Genomic DNA, 18233 nt, shown 5'->3' with positions numbered 1-18233 from the left:
CAAAGAATTCAAACAATTAAAAGTACTGCTCATAGTAGCGAAACAGCGGGCAGTGTTTTCTGCAAAACAGCGGAAACATACAGTACTTGGAATAAAGTGCAAACGTCATTCTGCGATTTGACAGACCTTGTGCGATGTATCTGTCAAGTTCGTGTCTCGAGTAAATTTTATTTATTTTTGAGTGTCAAAGCTGGGGAACGGTGTAATTTTCAGCACTGGTTTGTACCTTTAAGCGTGAGAAGCACTGTTACACTAGTAATAATATCTAAGCGTTCTAATGTAGATGTAGTTGTAATAGTGAAATTCCAGTCACTCAAGCCTGAATCTGCGCCATGTGCAATGGCAGGAGGGTAAATGGGCGATACCAAAGTAGGGTGGTATGGGCCATTCTTTGCTTTGCTTTTAAGGAACGACATCAAGGTTGAGGAAAAAGCATGGCGGTGAGGGTCGAAGGGAGCTGTTGTGACTAGAGTGAAGCAAGTGATTTCAAATGTTTTAGAAGAGGGAATCATAGAAAGTGCTCTTGATGATGTATCTATGTATTAAACAGCAGAGAGGCTTCGTCCCGCCGTAGCCCTCAGTGGTTCAAACCCCCACAACAGGCCACAGCAGTCCACCCACCCCACCGCCGCCCCACACCGAACACAGGGTTATTGTGCAGTCGGGACCCGGTGGACCCCCCCTCCCCCCCGGGGAATGTCTCATACCAGACGAGTGTAACCCCAAATTTTTGCGCGGATAGAATAATTATGGTGTAGGCTGCGTTCATGTGGATACGGTATTTGTGCAACAATCACCGACGCAGTGTAACTGAGGCGAAATAAGGGGAGCCAGCCCGTATTCCCCGAGGTAGATGGAAAACCACCTTAAAAACCATCCACAGGCTGGCTGGCACACCGGACCTCGACATTACTGCGCCGAGCGGATTGGTGCCGGGGACTGGCTCGCCTTCCCGCTCGGGAAGCAGCGCGTTAGACCGCGCGGCTAGCTGGACGGGCGCTCTTTTAATGTTCATTGCAAAGAAGATTAATATCATTGTAGGGATTCAGAAGACATCTGCAACATCTCATGCGGGTTTTTTCTAGCCAAAACTTGAAGAAAATTACCAAGAAATGCTTGTAGCAGACATAAGAGATTTAGATTCCAGGTTAACGCCGTTACATACGATTGAGCTCAAAAAATTGAGTTACGGTGTGGCGGAAAATTTAACAGCTAAAAGAAACTGGCAGATCATGATCTCTATCAAAACTTTATGAAGGAGCACCCATAAATGTCTAACAGAAAACCTCTACCCACAAGTTTAATTTGTTGTGTTGGTTCAATCAGCCACAAGTTGACAGGTATTTAACCATTTGTTTTTTTAATTATCTTGCACATTTGATACATGTACAGAGGAATTTGTGAAGTTACAACGTAATGTAGGAGCGAACACTAGCATCTTTGATTAGTAAATATGATTTACTATTATTACCATTCAGATTCTGTGCTGTTGCATATGATATCGCGTATTTTTGGCGGGAGCTTTCGTTACTTGCCTTTATCGTGTTAATGGAGGTTGAATACACAATACTATTCTGTACATGTAAACGTACCTATTATGGCTACTGTATGTCTGTAAACTGTTGGAAATGTACGCTAACGTTTAAAACGAAGGCTATGATTTGATACTGGGCAATGTAATCTGAAACTAGCCACCTCAAATAAGAAATTTTGAACGCAACTCTGACAGTACCTGAAAAAACAAAACAGAGTAATTAGTTCGTGTACCACGAAAACACCTTTTTTTATTTAAGGTTCTACGTATATTTTGTAGAGTGGTCGATACTACCCGGCAGTTTTCTTAACATCTCGAAATGTGTTAGAAAATCTTTTCTTGTTGTATGATGTTTTGGGCAGATATCTCTTTTACACAATTTACACCAAAACAAAGAATCAAGTGAAGGTTTTATGCTCTTATTCCTTATTTAAAAACAACAGTTAAAGCATTATACCATTTTTGGTTTAAGAGCCCGAAACTAGACGCTATTCCCCTAACTGAATTTCGCGAAACCACGTCACGTTTGCCACGTTAAGACCAATTTTTATGTAAGTCTATTTCCGTACCCCTTTTGATATTGTTCATAGGTAGTATTTAGAAACACCACTATTTCTTCTTTGCATCAGATACACTAAAAAATAATGCGGAAAACAGGAAACATTAAATTTCCGGTACACTTGTGGACTTGGGTAGTTTGATGTTTAAGCGTTGTAAAATTGTTGACACAATTTTTAACGGTAATTCAAAATTTCGACTGCTTTGCTAAGTTATTTTATTACGCACTTCAGCCAAAAGTCACACAAATGTTGTAATTACTACTTTCGACTTATTAACGAGTCTTCAACAGAAGATGGTCTGTTCAAATGAAGGAAAAAGCCAATTTTAAAATACTAGCAAATCAAATTAGATTCTATACACAACCATACTTACTTGAAAACATTAAACAGTAACTCTTCAACCGAAGAGGTCCAGAAAGATAAGACGCTCACATGGTAAACGAATCTGCGCTCCAACAGTTGGAACTGTACGCTTCAGCTAACTACGTAATGATAAGAAGTTCGCAAATCTCAAAACACGAAAATATGACTATGAATATTGACAATGTAAAATTCACTGTCAGGGAATATCTTTTCAAAGTGGAAACTAGTAATTAAATCAATTAATGCCTAGCAATTTAGATGAAAAAGCAGGATGGATGACACAGTCTGATAGTAACAGCTGTGGTCGCAAATGTACACTGCACATAGAACCATGATTGTGTACAGAAGTTTGTCATTCAGTTTCCTAGTGTTCTGCTACCAATTTTTATTTATGTTTGCACAGGACATCTAATGAGGACTCGGTAATAAGTCGGAATCTGTTATAACACTTCTGAAATGAGTTGAAGCTCAAATATATTATTAAAAAAATTACAAGACCGCAGTGCCTTTTCCTAAGGCAATATGATCAATATGCTTTCGTTGATAAGTTACATTTTAACCAGTTTTGAACACTGAAACATTATCTTAATTCCTGCACGTTTAATTCACATGTAAATTCGAAATGATATAAACTTGAGCGAGATTTTAATATAACGAGGCGATAAAGACAAAGAAAATTTGGGCCACGAAGAGAGAGACTGGAAGCCCGTGCGAATGCTACAATAGGCGCCACAAAACTGAGAAATCGGCATGCTCGCGTCTTTCGCTCCCCCCATCGTGCAGGTTATCGAGGCGGTCCCAGGTGGCGGTAATTAATGGCCGGTGTTAACCCGGTGTGGGGATGTGCGTGTTGGTGGGGGCAGCGTGGCCGCACGTACTGGTCTGCTCCCGCGTATAAAAGGCGCGGCCCACCGGCCATCCTCACACGCAGTCTTCCGACCGCACTATCCCTCGCTCTCATCGCTGAAGTCTACACTTCTCTTCTGCAAAATGATGAAGCTGGTGAGTATTTTACTTGTGTTGCTCACACATTTCCATTCAAAACGAATATGCCTTATTGCTGCCGCTATACTTTGCAAAACTCTGTAAATAACGTGACGGAGTCCTCTCGTCATAATGCGTTGAAACATTTACCTGTTCCCTGATTTGTGCTCGTCAATCGGTATGTAGAGCTTGGCTGCCTACGGGCGCTACACTCTAATTCGTGAACCGCGTATCACACCAGTTTTATGACTGGATAGCGGTCTCACTAACAAGTAGTGGGAGTTACTAGAGAGAAACCATCGAACGTAAAGTAGCTTTGGGCGCACGCCATGGACGTACTACAGGTACATTACTGTTACATATATGCTACGAAATGACGCACCAACCTAATACATGAACACGCGCAACGCGAAAAAGAAATTGTATCGAATGGAGAACGACCGGCAGCCAATCTACGTTCATGTACGGATTTATAGCTGAAGCTCGATATAGATAAATGTAATGTATTATACAAAAGTGGGCGCCATTATTATATGCTTAGATGGTCGCAGAAGAATCACTGGGATCAGTCACAGGCATAAAACACCTACGAGTGTGCGTACATAGTAGTTTAAATTGTAATGACCACGTAAAACTAACCTAAGGTAAAGGCAGTGCCAGAGTGTTCCATTGGAAGAACCCTCGGCAAAATTAATCCATGCACAAAGGAGGTAGCTTACAGACCCCTTGTTTAACCAATACCAAAATATTGCTCGTATGTCTGAGATATGTACCAGTTAGGTATGAGAGAGGAAACGTAGATGACTGAAAGAAGCGGACGCCTTTTGTTAGAGCTTTATTTGGAGAACGCGAAAGCGTCAGGTGCTGCTCCGGGAGTTTCAGTGGCGGACTTCACAGCAGAGGACTTTGTTGCTGAAAATCCGAGAGAGTACCTCGCTAGAAGAGTCAGCCAGTATATAGCTTCCTCCTATGTGTAATTTAGGAATCGACCACGAAAATAAGATTATAGGTATTGGAGCTCACATTCTCACAAAAGCGTTCTCCCAGCGAACATGGCGCGCATGCAGCAGGGGAGTCGTAAGCGATAAAGGCGCATAAACTATTCCCACCACACTAGCCTCCAGAAACACACGAGTGCTTGCGGAGTATACGCTGATGTAGGTGTAACGTAGGAGCCGAGGCAGGTGGCTCAATGGTTATCATACTGAACCCACTTTCCAGAGGAGGTGAGGACAGCCCTCATGATTTACTTATAGATTCTCTGCTTCACTGAGTCAGTGGAGGCCATAGCCATGGTGTTTCACAAATTAGGCAATCTTTCTGTATTCCGATATTGTGCTCTGTCTCTAAAGAAGACTGATGTCGTGCAGCGCTGAGACACTCGACGTACGTTAGAAAGGACGGCGACTGAAATCACGTTCGGCCACCCTTAAGGCATATTTTGCAATGGTTCCTCTAAATATCATATATCCGATTTCCTTTTCCAACCAAGCTAGCGTTTCGCATCTAATAAGGAAGTCGCCAATGGCACGTTGATCATTAATCTTTATCCCTCCTTTCCATTTCCAATAACCACTACGTCAGCTGGACATTAAAATAAGCTATCTTCCTTCTCACTCTAATCTCCATTCATGAACACCTGTCGTGTCAAGTTGTTGCCCTAAGTCATCAGTCTTTTGACTGTGTTGATGATGGCTACTTTTCCCTGCCTGGTAGAATTCTTTTCGTCCCTAAATACACCTCTAGGTTTACATGACTTCTCTACAATTCACAGTTACGTGCCAGGCTGGGGGTCCATCCAGCCACCTTCAACTACTAATATACTGTTCCACTCTCGAACCACGTGAGAGGGAAACGAACACTTAAATATTTCCTTGTGAGCTCTGATTTCTGTTATTTTATTGCGAAGATCATTAATCACTAAGCAGGATAAAATCAATAAAATATGTTCTCACTGGAAGAAAAAAATATGAAGATTGAAACCTAATGAAAAGATTACGCCGCGTCGAAATACGCCTTTGATTTAATAACAGCCACCCCAATTCGCCAATCGTAACCGTGACATTCTGTAAACTGAACAAACCGCACAACAGTTGCTTAATCCACAATCTTTTATTGTGCGCACGATCGGTTTAGAAACAACGTTCCAGCACCTGGTATAAAAAATAAAATCTCTTAACAATCTAAGGACACCCTCACCCCAGTGTTGTCATGGAACCGAAGGTTGTGTTTCAGGTCGCGTAGCACGGGTTATCGCTTTTGGTGGAATTTATGTCCCATCTATCCTTTTGACACGGAACTTCAGCTTGTATAACAAGATTGGGGTGTGGGTGGCCTCAGAAGGTTAAGTTATTTTATATTTTACACCAGGTGATGGAACTTTAAATGTTCGGAAATCGGTCGCCTACACAATAAAAGATTCCGTATTACGCAACTGTTCTGCGGTTTTTCTCATTGTACAATATGGTCTTGTACAGTTGCGCGTGCCCCATAAGAACTCTTTGTGCACATTTGTGACACGCTCTTACCTATTTCGCGGTAATACAAAACGACTTGTCCTTCTTTGAACTGTTTACATGTCCTCCGCCAATCTTGTCTCGTAAGGATCCCCCACCGCGCAGCAACACTCAAGAAGATGACACGAACAAGCGTAATGTAAGCAGTCAGTTTAGTAGACCTGTTGCATGTTGAACGTGGTCTTGCAATAAAATACAGTATTCCGTTTGCCTTCTTCGCAACATTATTTAAGTGATTGTTTTAACTTACGGTTTTCGTAATTGTAATCCCTAGGTATTTAGTTGAATTGATAGTATTTGGATTTGTGTGCGTAACTTCTGAACTCAAAATCCTCAACGTACTTTGTATATCCTAGTCCTGGACTTCGCTAACCTTTCTTTCCCATTACTGGTCTGTTCACAGCCATGTTTGGTATGGCTGGGTATCGCAGCGGAAATCAAACTAACTACCCGTCATGTGGTAAGAGACTTCAACAAAAATCTTTTCTATCTTTTTATAGAACTTCTTTACATCTCATTTTGTCTATTCACTTAATTTTTAATTTTTTTCAGTAACACCATATTTCATATCCTTCCAGCGTTCTCTTCTCCGGATTTCTGGTGATCTACATTTCATTTGCATACGATGCAACACACCAGGGGTTTACTTTCAGAAACTTCATAGTAGCAACACTCCCTCCACCCACACAAACGCCCCCCCCCCCCTCCCCTCCAAAAAAAAAAATGCGATTCTTTAACGAATCGAACTCATGAAACAGCCCCAAATGTCTGACTGCCTTGTAATAAGTTATCGAGTGAAATATTTTATATTGAACGTGTGAGTCCTTCATGGCTGAAGGTGGAAAATCGTAATTACTTTGGTTTTGTTCGTTTCGAAGTACTGAACCTGCAGGGTAATGAAACAGACTTGGATAACCAAGCAACTTATAATTCCCTTATATTTTCGTGTAAGATCTGTTGGGGAAATAAATTAAAACGTCATGCCTGATGCTAAAGCCCTACTGCATGAACACCGAAAATATAGCAGACCGTAAACTTTTTTCCTTTCATTATTTTGTGGAGGGCATCAACAAGAACAAATTTCTAAAAGGTTTCAAATTGTGTAAACTTTGTTGGAAGCCGCTAAGCGCTCTCATCCTCAAATACTGGATGAATTCAGTCTTTTTTTGGGAGGGGGGGGGGGGGCGGGCAGTGAGCAACAGTGAGCTACGCTGGCTCAAATATATTTACAGTTTCTAACATTAATACTTGTTTTATTGTGTTAAGCCTTCAATGTAAGATTATATCTCTTCATGAGTAGGTTATGATAGCATCTTAAGTTTCTAAATTACGGCAGTAATTACAAGAAATACTGAAAATCAAATTTTTGTTGCGTATGGCAGTCATCATTAGATAAACAATTTGGTACAGGGACTGTGCACCGGATTAGCCATTTAGTAATACATATACCAGCAGAGCTGTGATCTGAAATCAAGCTTGCTTCGTCTATCTTTACCAGCTTGTGATAGCTTGTTTGCGTCAGCTATTCATCGTGATCTTATTTTCTAGATAGAAAAATTCTTTCTTCAAGTAGACGTCTGTGTCGTTCTCAGTTTCGATGTTAAGCAAGCTATTCTCCATTATACTACTCTTAGCCCCTTAACCACCTTTGTCATTGCTTTTCCTATCCTGAAACAACATTCTCTGCTAAGTATGCTTCCCGTTCCTTTAAACAGTCCCCTAAGTAGTCCTCACGAAAGGGCTGCACCATTCTCTCTCGTCCATCACTGCTCTGTCACAGACCAGTTCATCGTTCGTGGTGGTCAGTTGCAAATCCGTCTAGCTCCCTCCTCAACACACATTTATCACACTTGACTTTTCACTTTAATATTAATTCCACTTGGGTTTTGTAGCTCTTCTATGTTATTCATCTCTCTTTGTACTTTCTCCCCAATCATCCGAGGACATCGAAAATATTATTCGCTTGAACAGTGTCGAAAGTGTTCTTTGGGCCAATAAATGCTAGACAGGTAGCCCGTTTTTTCTTCGGTCTCCCTTTCATTAGCAAATGAAATATCTAATTCTCTTCCCTAACATTTGTTTCCCTTCTGACCCAAACAGATCTTCATCCAGTATGTCTTCGACCTATCCGTGTTCTTTGGTATTGTATTCTGAGCAACATGAAATAAAATGAAATGATCGTGTGCACTGAAGGCCTGGAGTCCCCACTTGAGGAAATTCGTCCACAGAGTAGCAAGTACTTTCAGGTGACTCCACACTGGATGACTTGCGCAGTCTATGATGGTGATAACAACATATCACTTAATCCCTGAGCAGAGAAAATCTCAGAACCGGCCGGCAATAGAACCCGAGTCCGCTCCGTGCCAGTCAGACGCACTGACCACTCAACGGAGGAGGCGGGCCTTTGGGCTACAGTCTATAAGCGTGACTAGTTGTGCAGCAGTTCTCACATTTATCCGTTCGTGACATCTTAAGTAATGTCCTGATATGATCTTTTTTTAATTTTTATTTTTACTTGTTTGTTTATTTTTTAATCAGACGTAAGTCACACAATTAATGCTAAAGATATTCAATAAAATGAGAAAACTTCCTAAATTTCGTATCCACTTATTTCCTTCGATAGAAGGAAAGTTTCCCAGATGCAGGGCATGTTCTGCTAGGTGTGATTCGCCTAACTTTACATGATCGTGTTATTATGTTAGATAGGTTTTCGTTTCTGCTTTTGTGAGTCTAATGATCATAGGTAATGTACTCAATAGAGGATAAGCAAAGAATAGGTGATGTCATCTAAGTACAAGGAACAGCGAAGTTGATTGTGTGTAAAAACTCGCCAGTGGCGAGTATCGAGGGTTGTAGTCGACAGAATAACGCTGCTGATAACGTCAAACATGTAAAACATCGATAAAAAGGGGCTCCAAAGTGTGTTTGTGATTCTTTAAACTCTCTCAATAGCTAAAAACAATATACGTCGTTACAATAAGTATCTTTTTAGCTTTGCTGAATACCGGTGAAGGCGTAGATTACTGATATTTTAGCTACAACTTTAGTTTCTTCACGTGACCTTGTTTCTCCAAATACTGTGCACATGACATTGTTCCAGCGAGTAAGAAAGTGTGACGTGCCTGTAATCCGTGTATTTTCCTTCACAGGAAGGATTGTGGTTATAGCGCCGCTCATTTCACGTAGAGACTGACGTACGAACAAAAAACGTGTTGCATCAGACGCCGGAGTTAGAAAGTAACCTACATCTTTCGACGATATTAGCCCGGGATGCTGAGTTCTCTGAGAAACACACTTTACCACCACTTAGCACATATCGTCTCAAAACTGCAAGCCAGACACTTCTAGCAGCATTGGCTTCAGTATCATTTCGCACACTCATTGTTTACTGGACATTGTAGCTAATTTATGTTCCCTTTCCTTTAAGGTTACTGTTTATTCCTTATTTCCTTCACTCAGAAGAAAGCTGTAGAATTCTTGAAGTGAAATTCACTTCGCACAGTGTTGCTCTGTGGATGATATTTCCTTATAATGCATCCTCTGCTCAGTTTGTTTGTTTAGTGACGCTGTGCAATGATTCGGATTACTCAGTAGAATTTTCAGAGGTTCTGTACTCCCAATATAGCGACATATTTCCTACTATGGATGCCAATTGGTACATAATGCCTGTCACATACGTTTGAAATTTGGATGAAAGAAACAATAACTAAAGATGAAATATAAACAAAAAGTTATTTTTTCGATTTTCCTGCTCACACTTGAATCTGTACGGGGTGTCACATTATGATTACTTTTATTTAGCTACATCAGTGAAATCCTACACGAAGCTTTAATGCGATCCCACTATATCTTTGGGTCATACATTGTTATGAAATATTAATGGGATGAAACATATGTCATAATTAATCTTAATAAATGTCTTTCATAAAATAGGACGACTCCAAGTCAAAGTAATCTGTGATTTCAGCTTGTCGGATTTGAGTAACGTCACTGAAAATATTTTACCGTGACATCTGTCAGGAAATTCATCAAACTTCTTTAAAGTAACCTCGAAAATTGCAGACGACTTTTTCAAATATACAGTGTGATTAAATGTCGGCGAAACTGGCCAAATAGTCTCCCACAAAAGTCTCGTCATTAACATATGCCACTTGTCTCACAATACTTCTGAAATTAGGTTGTGACTGGAATTCCATAAATGAAACACACAACTCTGAATAACATTTTGATTTCATATTATATTCTCAATATACACTCACTGGTATATTAATTCAGCTATGAACAGCAATCAGAATCAGAATAAAATATGCAAACGAATGCGATGCGAATGTGAATGAGAATTCCAGAGTCTGTTTCTTCACTTACAGAACAACTGTAAAAAAGTTTTCGTCACTCTGTTAACATAGATTGTATTAGGTCTCGTCGATTTAGTTTCTCCTTGCTCTTACATAATCTTAGTCACTCTGGTCGAACATTAACTATTGTTACTTACACGTAACTAAGAAAATATTAAAGCTACGTAAAAACTTTTAAACTTAAGAAAATAGGTGCCACGAAACCACGCCTAAGAGTCAGGCACATCCACCGTGTGCCCATTAAAGATTGCACGAATCGCTCATCAGTACGTCCACAGGCTTTACTCGAGTCCTGTTCTTTGTGTTCCCTACGAGTCATAAGGGTGTTTTATTCTGTTCCTGGATACTTCGAGGTTGTTGTTACAATCCTCTTACTGTCGGAAACTTCTTAGTTTGAAAGATTGGACTGGATCGCTTGCTGGCTGACATTTTTGATCATATTTTGTTTCTCTTCTACTTCTCTATAACAACTAATTTTGCCCTGTCATCACAGAAACACCTGTTTGTTAGAAGAGTTTGTTTGTGGTTTGTGACTGTCAGTGATCGCATATTCCTCTTACAGGACATCGCCGACCGAGTTGGCGTCGGATTTTGCCGGATGCCGATTTTTTGTAGCTGGGTCCCCTGCCCCTGTATTAATAAGTTGCTGTAGTTTTATCTTGCAGAACCCGTGGCAATGCTGGCACTCTGTGTTTCAGGTGTTAGTGCTGTGTGCCGTGACGGGCGCCGCCCTGGCCACCCCTGCCGAAGACACCAGCGTCCAGAGATCCAAGAAGGCGGTCGACCCCCTCGTCACAGGTACGGAACTCCTAAAATCATCGCACGTTAGACGTAATAACGTGAACAATATGTTCATACGAGATACATACGTTTTCACATGCGTTTTTCCTACCCTTTTGTAAACGGTAAGAAGAAATAAAAAGGAAGTGCACCTCGAAGGAATTATCCGAATGGGACGGGAACTGATAGATGTGATGTACATATACAAACAAACAAACGATCACAAATGGCTATGGTTCAAATGGCTCTGAGCACTATGGGACTCAACTGCTGCGGTCATCAGTCCCCTAGAACTTAGAACTAGTTAAACCTAACTAACCTAAGGACATCACAAACATCCATGCCCGAGGCAGGATTCGAACCTGCGACCGTAGCGGTCTTGCGGTTCCAGACTGCAGCGCCTTTAACCGCACGGCCACTTCGGCCGGCAAACGATCACAATTTCAGAAAAGTTGGGTAATTCATTCAAGAGAAATAGTTTCACAAATTGAACAAGTCAATAAGGCATTGGTCCATTTCTCGCCCTTATGCAAGCACTTGTTCGGCTTGGCATTGATTGACCGAGTTGTTGAGTGTCCTCCTGAGAAATTTCATGCCAACTTCTGTCCAGTTGGGGCGCTAGATCGTCAGAACCCCGAGCTGGTTGGAGGCCCCTGCCAATAGTGATTAAACGTTCTGAGTTGGGGAGAGATCCGGAGACCTTGCTGTCCAAGGCAGCGTTTGCCAAGCGTGAAGACAGACAGTAGAAGCTATAGTCGTGAGCGGGCGAACATTACCTTGCTGAAATGTAAGGCAAGGACGGCTTGCCATGAAAGGCAACAAAACTGGGTGTAGAATATCGTCGACATACCGTTGTGCTGTAAGGGTGCCGCAGGTGACAACCTAAGTGGTCCTGCAATGAAAATAAATGCCATCCCAGACCATCATCCTGGCAGTTGGGACGCATGGCGGGTGACATTCAGGTTTGTATCCCACGGCTGTCTGGAGTATCTCCAGACACGTCTTTGGCCTGGAGTCTCATTAACTGGAGTAGAATTGTCTTCGGCGATGAGTCATGCATGCTCCAAAGTGACCGTCGATGACCAGTGAAGACGTGAATGAGATTTTCACTCTGCAGCGGAGTGTGCGCTGATATGAAACTTCCTGGCAGATTGAAACTGTGTGCCGGACCGAGACTCGAACTCGGGACTTTGCCTTTCGCGGGCAAGTGCTCTACCAACTGAGCTACCCAAGCACGACTCACGTCCCGTCTTCACAGCTTTACTTCTGCCAGTACCTCGTCTTCTACCTTCCAAACTTGCCCGTGAAAGGCAAGGGTCTCGAGTTCGAGTCTCGGTCCGGCACACAGTTTTAATCTGACAAGTTTCAGTGAAGACGTGTCTGCAGAGGCACCGTACAGCAGTGGCCTACCAACCAAATGCCCGCCATATGGCCTGACAGCTAACAGTGATGGTCTGGGGTATATTTCTTTTCGCACCAGGATCCCTTAGGTTGTCATCCGCGGCACTCTCACAGCACCGCGGTACGTCAGCGATATTCTTCGTCACGTTTTATTGTCCTTCATTCCAAACCATCCTGGTCCTACATTTCAACAATATAATGCCTTCCTGCAGACAGCTAGAGTTTCTACTGCTTGTTTTCGTGCTTGCCAAACTGTACCTCGGTCAGCAATACTTGCGGATCTATCCGCAATTAAGAAAATTTGAAGCACTATGGGTAGGGCCCTCCAAACAGATAGGGATTTTGAAGATATAGCGTATCAACTGGACAAAACTAACTTAATGAATTTGTGAAGCAATTTCCTTAGCATAAATCATACAATTTTTCTGAAATCGTAATCATTTGTTTGTCTATACATACAAACCACATTTACCGATTTTTTTGCAGTCGAACAACTACTTCGCGGTACGATTTTCTTTCCGCCTTAAGAGCGTATGCACGATTTCATTTTTTCCCGCTTCATTATAAACCGATTGCGTTACACATTGTGTCAACATCAGCGAATCAGTCGTAGCATCTAAATATCAATTTACCATAAATTCCACTAATGAGTTTTTTCTCCTATTCTTCGGACCGTCACTATTCTGATGGTTCGTGGTGGTCCACGTTGATTTCCTTGCTTGCGCTAATCTCTTCATCTGATAGATCTTTTGAGAAAGATGTAGGAAATTTTGAAAGCTAGTAACACCAGGAAGCAGTGCTTAAAATATTAATCGCTTATCCCAAAACCACTGGTTTGACACATTCTCATACAAAACTGCTAGTTTTACCACGAAAGACATTTCAATGATCACCTTTTCGAAGTCTAAGACAGGAATTCAGGTAATGCGAAAAAAACAAAATATCGATATAATAGAACCGAAACAACACGTAATGTCGTGACTGATGGTTAAACTTCCCTCTGCTTAAAATAACTGCTCTATGTCAAATTTTCCTACTGACCTGACAGAGTTGCACAGCTATTCAGACTCCAAGGTGTATGTATGTTTTCAATGAAGTGGTCAAAGCAAACTGGAACAGAACAATATGCATGTCTGATTAAATTCTTTTTTCTTCTCTTATTCAGTATCACGTCTGCGTTTAAGTCCAATATCAAACGCCACATTTTACATTCTCAGACAATGATATTTATGTTGTAAATGTCGTAATCTGGCTTTTGCCACGTATAATGTAAAGTAGGCTTGTACGTCGCAGCAGAAAACTTGACTGCATAACACAGACTGAAGTCTGATGATGTCATGATGTTCATGTAACTTTACTTGTGGTGTTTCACATTGTAGTCTCAGATAAGCAGCATGTGGAACTCATGTTGCCTAAACAAGCACACGTCATAACGTTGTTGTATGCGGTAGCACTATCTTGAGCGTAGCATTCTTGTTCGGAAAACATTCACCTACAAGGGTACGATCTTTATGGCCTGACCAGAAATGACAATAGAAGAAAACAGTTGCGTCTTGAATGCGAATGGCTAATTCCACTGTTTTTGGGATGAACGATTTATATTGAAAGCGCATTTGCGCGTTTGAAGTCATGCATCTCCCTTGTCAGACCAGCACTTGCACCTAACATTCTCAGTTATTTGTTGCATACATTGCAGTCTCAATCTCCCGGTATTATTTTTGCGCTCTTAACTTACGTTTCGTATCATGGAAGTCATTCCCCTGAGTCTTAACACATAACATACCACACTGTTTCTTCATATAATTAGTAGATTCAATATACTGCTTATCATTCCAATTCTGCGATGGACACCCCCATTTCTAATCCTAACAAACGACCTAATTTTCAGCATTCTCCTGTATTACAATCTTTACCTCTGGTTTTCTGGCAGCCCATGACTCACTTCTGTGCAACGCTGTATTGCATACGCGGTTCTCCGAAATTACTTTCTCTGGTAAAGTCCAATGTTCCGTAGTGGGAGACCTACTCGATGAAGATTGCTCTCCTCGACTGCGCTAGTCTATTTCCAGTAACCTCCTTGCTTCCTCCATCATGCGTTAATCCCCTTTCAATGAAGCAGAACTCCTCTTCGTCAGCCACTTTGTCTCCAATTTTGGTACTAGGTTCGTCGCTAATCTCATTTCAGCTATTTTCTAACACTTTCACACAATCAATTTAATTAATGCATCTTATCATTCTCACAGTTTCACACTGAATTTTAATTCCGCTTCTGACTCTTTTGTCTTTTAATTGAATTTTCAATACACATGTTACACAGCATAGGAGAAAGACTGCATCTCCATCTTACTCTTACTTCAAACCGAGCACCTCTCTGTTCTTAGCAGAACCGCCGAAGAAAATGTTACATGGTACATACCAGCCCGCCCGGCTAGCCACGCGCTCTAACGCGCTGCTTCCCGAGCGGGAAGGTTCAAAAATGGTTCAAATGGCTCTGAGCACTATGGGACTCAACTGCTGTGGTTATCAGTCCCCTAGAACTTAGAACTACTTAAACCTAACTAACCTAAGGACATCACACACATCCATGCCCGAGGCAGGATTCGAACCTGCGACCGTAGCAGTCGCACGGTTCCGGACTGCGCGCCTAGAACCGCGAGACCACCGCGGCCGGCGAGCGGGAAGGCGTGGCAGTCCTCCGCACGAATCCGCCCGGCGGATCAGTGTCGAGGTCCAGAGTGACGGACAGCCTGTAGAGGGTTTTAAGACTGTTTTCCACCTACCTCAGCGAATGCGGGGTGGTTCCCCTCATTCCGCCTCACAATGTGTCGGCTATTGCTGTGCAAACACCGTTTCCACGTAAACATTTGGGGTTACAGTCGTCTGGTATGAGACGTTCCGGGAGTGGAGGTGGCGGTGTTAGGGAGGGGGGGAGGGGATGCACTGTCAGCCGAACAGCACAATAACCCCGGGTTCGGTGTGGGCAGCGGTGGGGTGGGTGCTGTGGCCTGTTGTGAGTTTGTGAACCACTGAGGGCTATGGCGGCGCGAAGCCTCTCCGTCGTTTCTCGGTTCCCAGTTCAAATACACAATACAATACACAATGGTACACACCATCTACAGAAAAGATTATGATATTAGGGTGTAATTGACGATGACAGGGAACAGCTTCCGTGAATCTAGAAGAAGCCCTGGAGGACAAATACTGGAGGCGAACACAGATGTTAGAAATCATAGAACAAGTGACTAATGATGTTGCTTCTCCCGCTTAGTACGGGACGCGATATCCTGGTGGGAGAATGATTCTTTGTACACTTAGCGATCAACAGTTATGGTCACCAGATGAAAAATTAACAACTGTATCAGACGCTTGCTACAAACTTCTTTTCAGTCACTCCGAAAGACACGGTCATTCGTGCAAAGATGTATCTATGACCGATATTATGTTTCCAAATCGCATTTTCTTCCCTTCGCATGTCAGAATCTACTAATTTCATAAACAAGGATTACAGAAATAGCTCAGTTATTATCTTTGATTCCACCCGTTAACGAGAGTGATTTCGGAGAGTATTACTATTCTAACACAGAGGCTATAACATAATGTATGTGCGAACTGATACAAAATAAGGGAAAGAGGAGAAACGACTAGATATTGAAGTGAAAAACAAAAATCGCTCGTGGAACACAAAATCTCAATAAGTTAAGATGGGAGGAGCCATACTAAAAAATTCGGCAAGTAAATTGAGGGTTATATTATAAACATTCTTGAACTGTAGTGGTCACACTCATAAAATGTGATTTTAGGATGATAATTAAACAATAACAAAATAGCTCATGTTGTCATCAACACTACAACATCTATGTTTTTAATAAAAGAAAATTACGTCGAATAAGGATCATCTTCATCGAAGGAAGCTGCTAGTCGACATTAAAATTCTGACAAAATTTGTAAATTATTTGTCGTCCATTTTTTTAATTGGAAAAGTTAAACTAATCAGAAACGAGGGGGAAGAAGAAGCTTCTTCATCAATATAGGAATATAATTAGTCCTTTGTTCAGTAGCTAATGGAAACCTAAAGTTATTTGTAGTCAGACAGTATTTCAAGATGGACTGGCTGAAGGACTGTGCTTATAGTAAAACGTACAATTGTGCTGAGAAAGATTGTAATTTACACTTCCATTTCGTTCTGATATATAGTATTATTATTGTGAAAGTAAAATATTTTCTTAGAAAGAATAAATGAGGAATTCCCTGTGTGTATACTTGTCATAACGTTCCAAATAGGCTCATGTTGTATAGTGCAACACGTGGTTACTGTTTTAGAATTTCTGTGCCTCTAGTAAATGTATAACGAAGCATATTAAAAACCATGCAGACAGTAAGATTATGTGTTACATCAGAGAAACAACATCAGTTTCGGAAATGAGAGATAGGACGGTTGTACCAGGGTATGAAGACGAAGAACGAAATTTGAAATCTATAGCGTCCTTCTGTTTGCTTTTTTAATTAGTACCAGGTTTATGTCAGGATACCGCTTGTAGAATGTATCGTTGTAATGGTACTGCCAGCAATAGAAGGGAAATTGAAAATGGATTAACGTAACGCAGGGACATGCAATTATCTAACAGTGTTTCGGGAGAGACATATATCTTCCGGTAGATGGTAAACGTGCGTAAAAATTTAAAATAAATGTGAATATAACGGCTACGTTTACAATAAAGCGTCATTTAGTTTTAATATGAGTGTAATACCAGTTAGAAGTAATGTAATTTTACGTTCCCAGTTCACTTATATTTCCTTTGCACACCAAATATAGTAAAATTCCTTATTCAGTAGTGTCTAAATATTAGATTATTTTTTCGCATTACTTATACTAAAGATATGTAACTTGTGTATGGATATTTATGCCTCCCACACTTTTGGAGTGTTATATTTATGAAAGAATTGACGCACAGGCGATGCGTCACATTGAATAATTCATGTAAGTCATTAGGTGGTACTAATAACGCCTAACGTCGTCTCTTTACCCTGGAGGTAATAATGTGCCTTTTTATTTGCAGGGGCAGCCTACAACCCGTACTATTCTGGCGTGGCTGGCCGCTACTCCGCCCTGGGCTACACAGGAGCCTACCCATATTCGGCAGCCTACAACCCCTTGACTGATGCCTACCCCTACACAGCTAAAACCTACCCCTACACAGCCAAAACATACCCCTACACAGCTGGAACATACCCCTACACTGCTGGTACCTACGCCTACACTGCTGGTACCTACCCCTACACTGCAGCTGCCCACCCCTACACCGCTGCTGGCGCCTACCCCTACACGGCAGGGATAAACGGTTACCCGTATACTGCTGGGGCTTACCCACATTCTGCTGCCGCTGGAGTTCTCCCCTATGCTGGATAAGGAAGATGGACCGTTCTGCAAATTAATTCTGACAATGTTCTAGTGCCTTCTGTGTCACTAATATTGTATAGTACTGGCTTTAATACTTCGTAGTCAAATAAAAATAACTGTGGAGAAATTAAATTTCGGATCTATTTATTACACCCTCATCATTTCCCACTCAGGCCCTGATCCACCCTACACTCAATAAATTTCGTCTATCTTAGTTTTGCACTGTTGTGGATAAGTAGCTTATATTGCGTCGGCAACAGCTTTAATATTTAGAAATAAGACACACATATATTATGGATCTTATCTTATTCTGCATAGATTATCATGCAATTACTTGATGGG

General features: G+C 41.5%; 1 protein-coding gene across 2 annotated transcripts in view; it reads left to right on the top strand.

The window, feature by feature from the left end:
- LOC124545056 overlaps positions 1–18023 on the top strand; it is a 76994-nt gene extending 58971 nt beyond the window's left edge. Inside the window, exons 1-3 of one of the 2 annotated variants that reach the window (XM_047123844.1) lie at positions 3381–3459; positions 11011–11110; positions 17551–18023. In XM_047123844.1, coding sequence (XP_046979800.1) covers positions 3448–3459; positions 11011–11110; positions 17551–17900 — 462 coding nt within the window. In that variant the 5' untranslated portion in view covers positions 3381–3447 and the 3' untranslated portion in view covers positions 17901–18023. Of the gene's footprint in view, positions 1–3380; positions 3460–11010; positions 11111–17550 lie in introns of those variants that run through there. The other variant, XM_047123845.1, reaches the window with a different exon arrangement.
- Positions 18024–18233: the final 210 nt, after the last annotated feature.

The sequence above is a fragment of the Schistocerca americana genome, chromosome 8 (assembly GCF_021461395.2).
Source record: "Schistocerca americana isolate TAMUIC-IGC-003095 chromosome 8, iqSchAmer2.1, whole genome shotgun sequence".
Classification (NCBI taxonomy): domain Eukaryota; kingdom Metazoa; phylum Arthropoda; class Insecta; order Orthoptera; family Acrididae; genus Schistocerca; species Schistocerca americana.
This window is presented reverse-complemented; position numbering and strand designations above follow the sequence as displayed.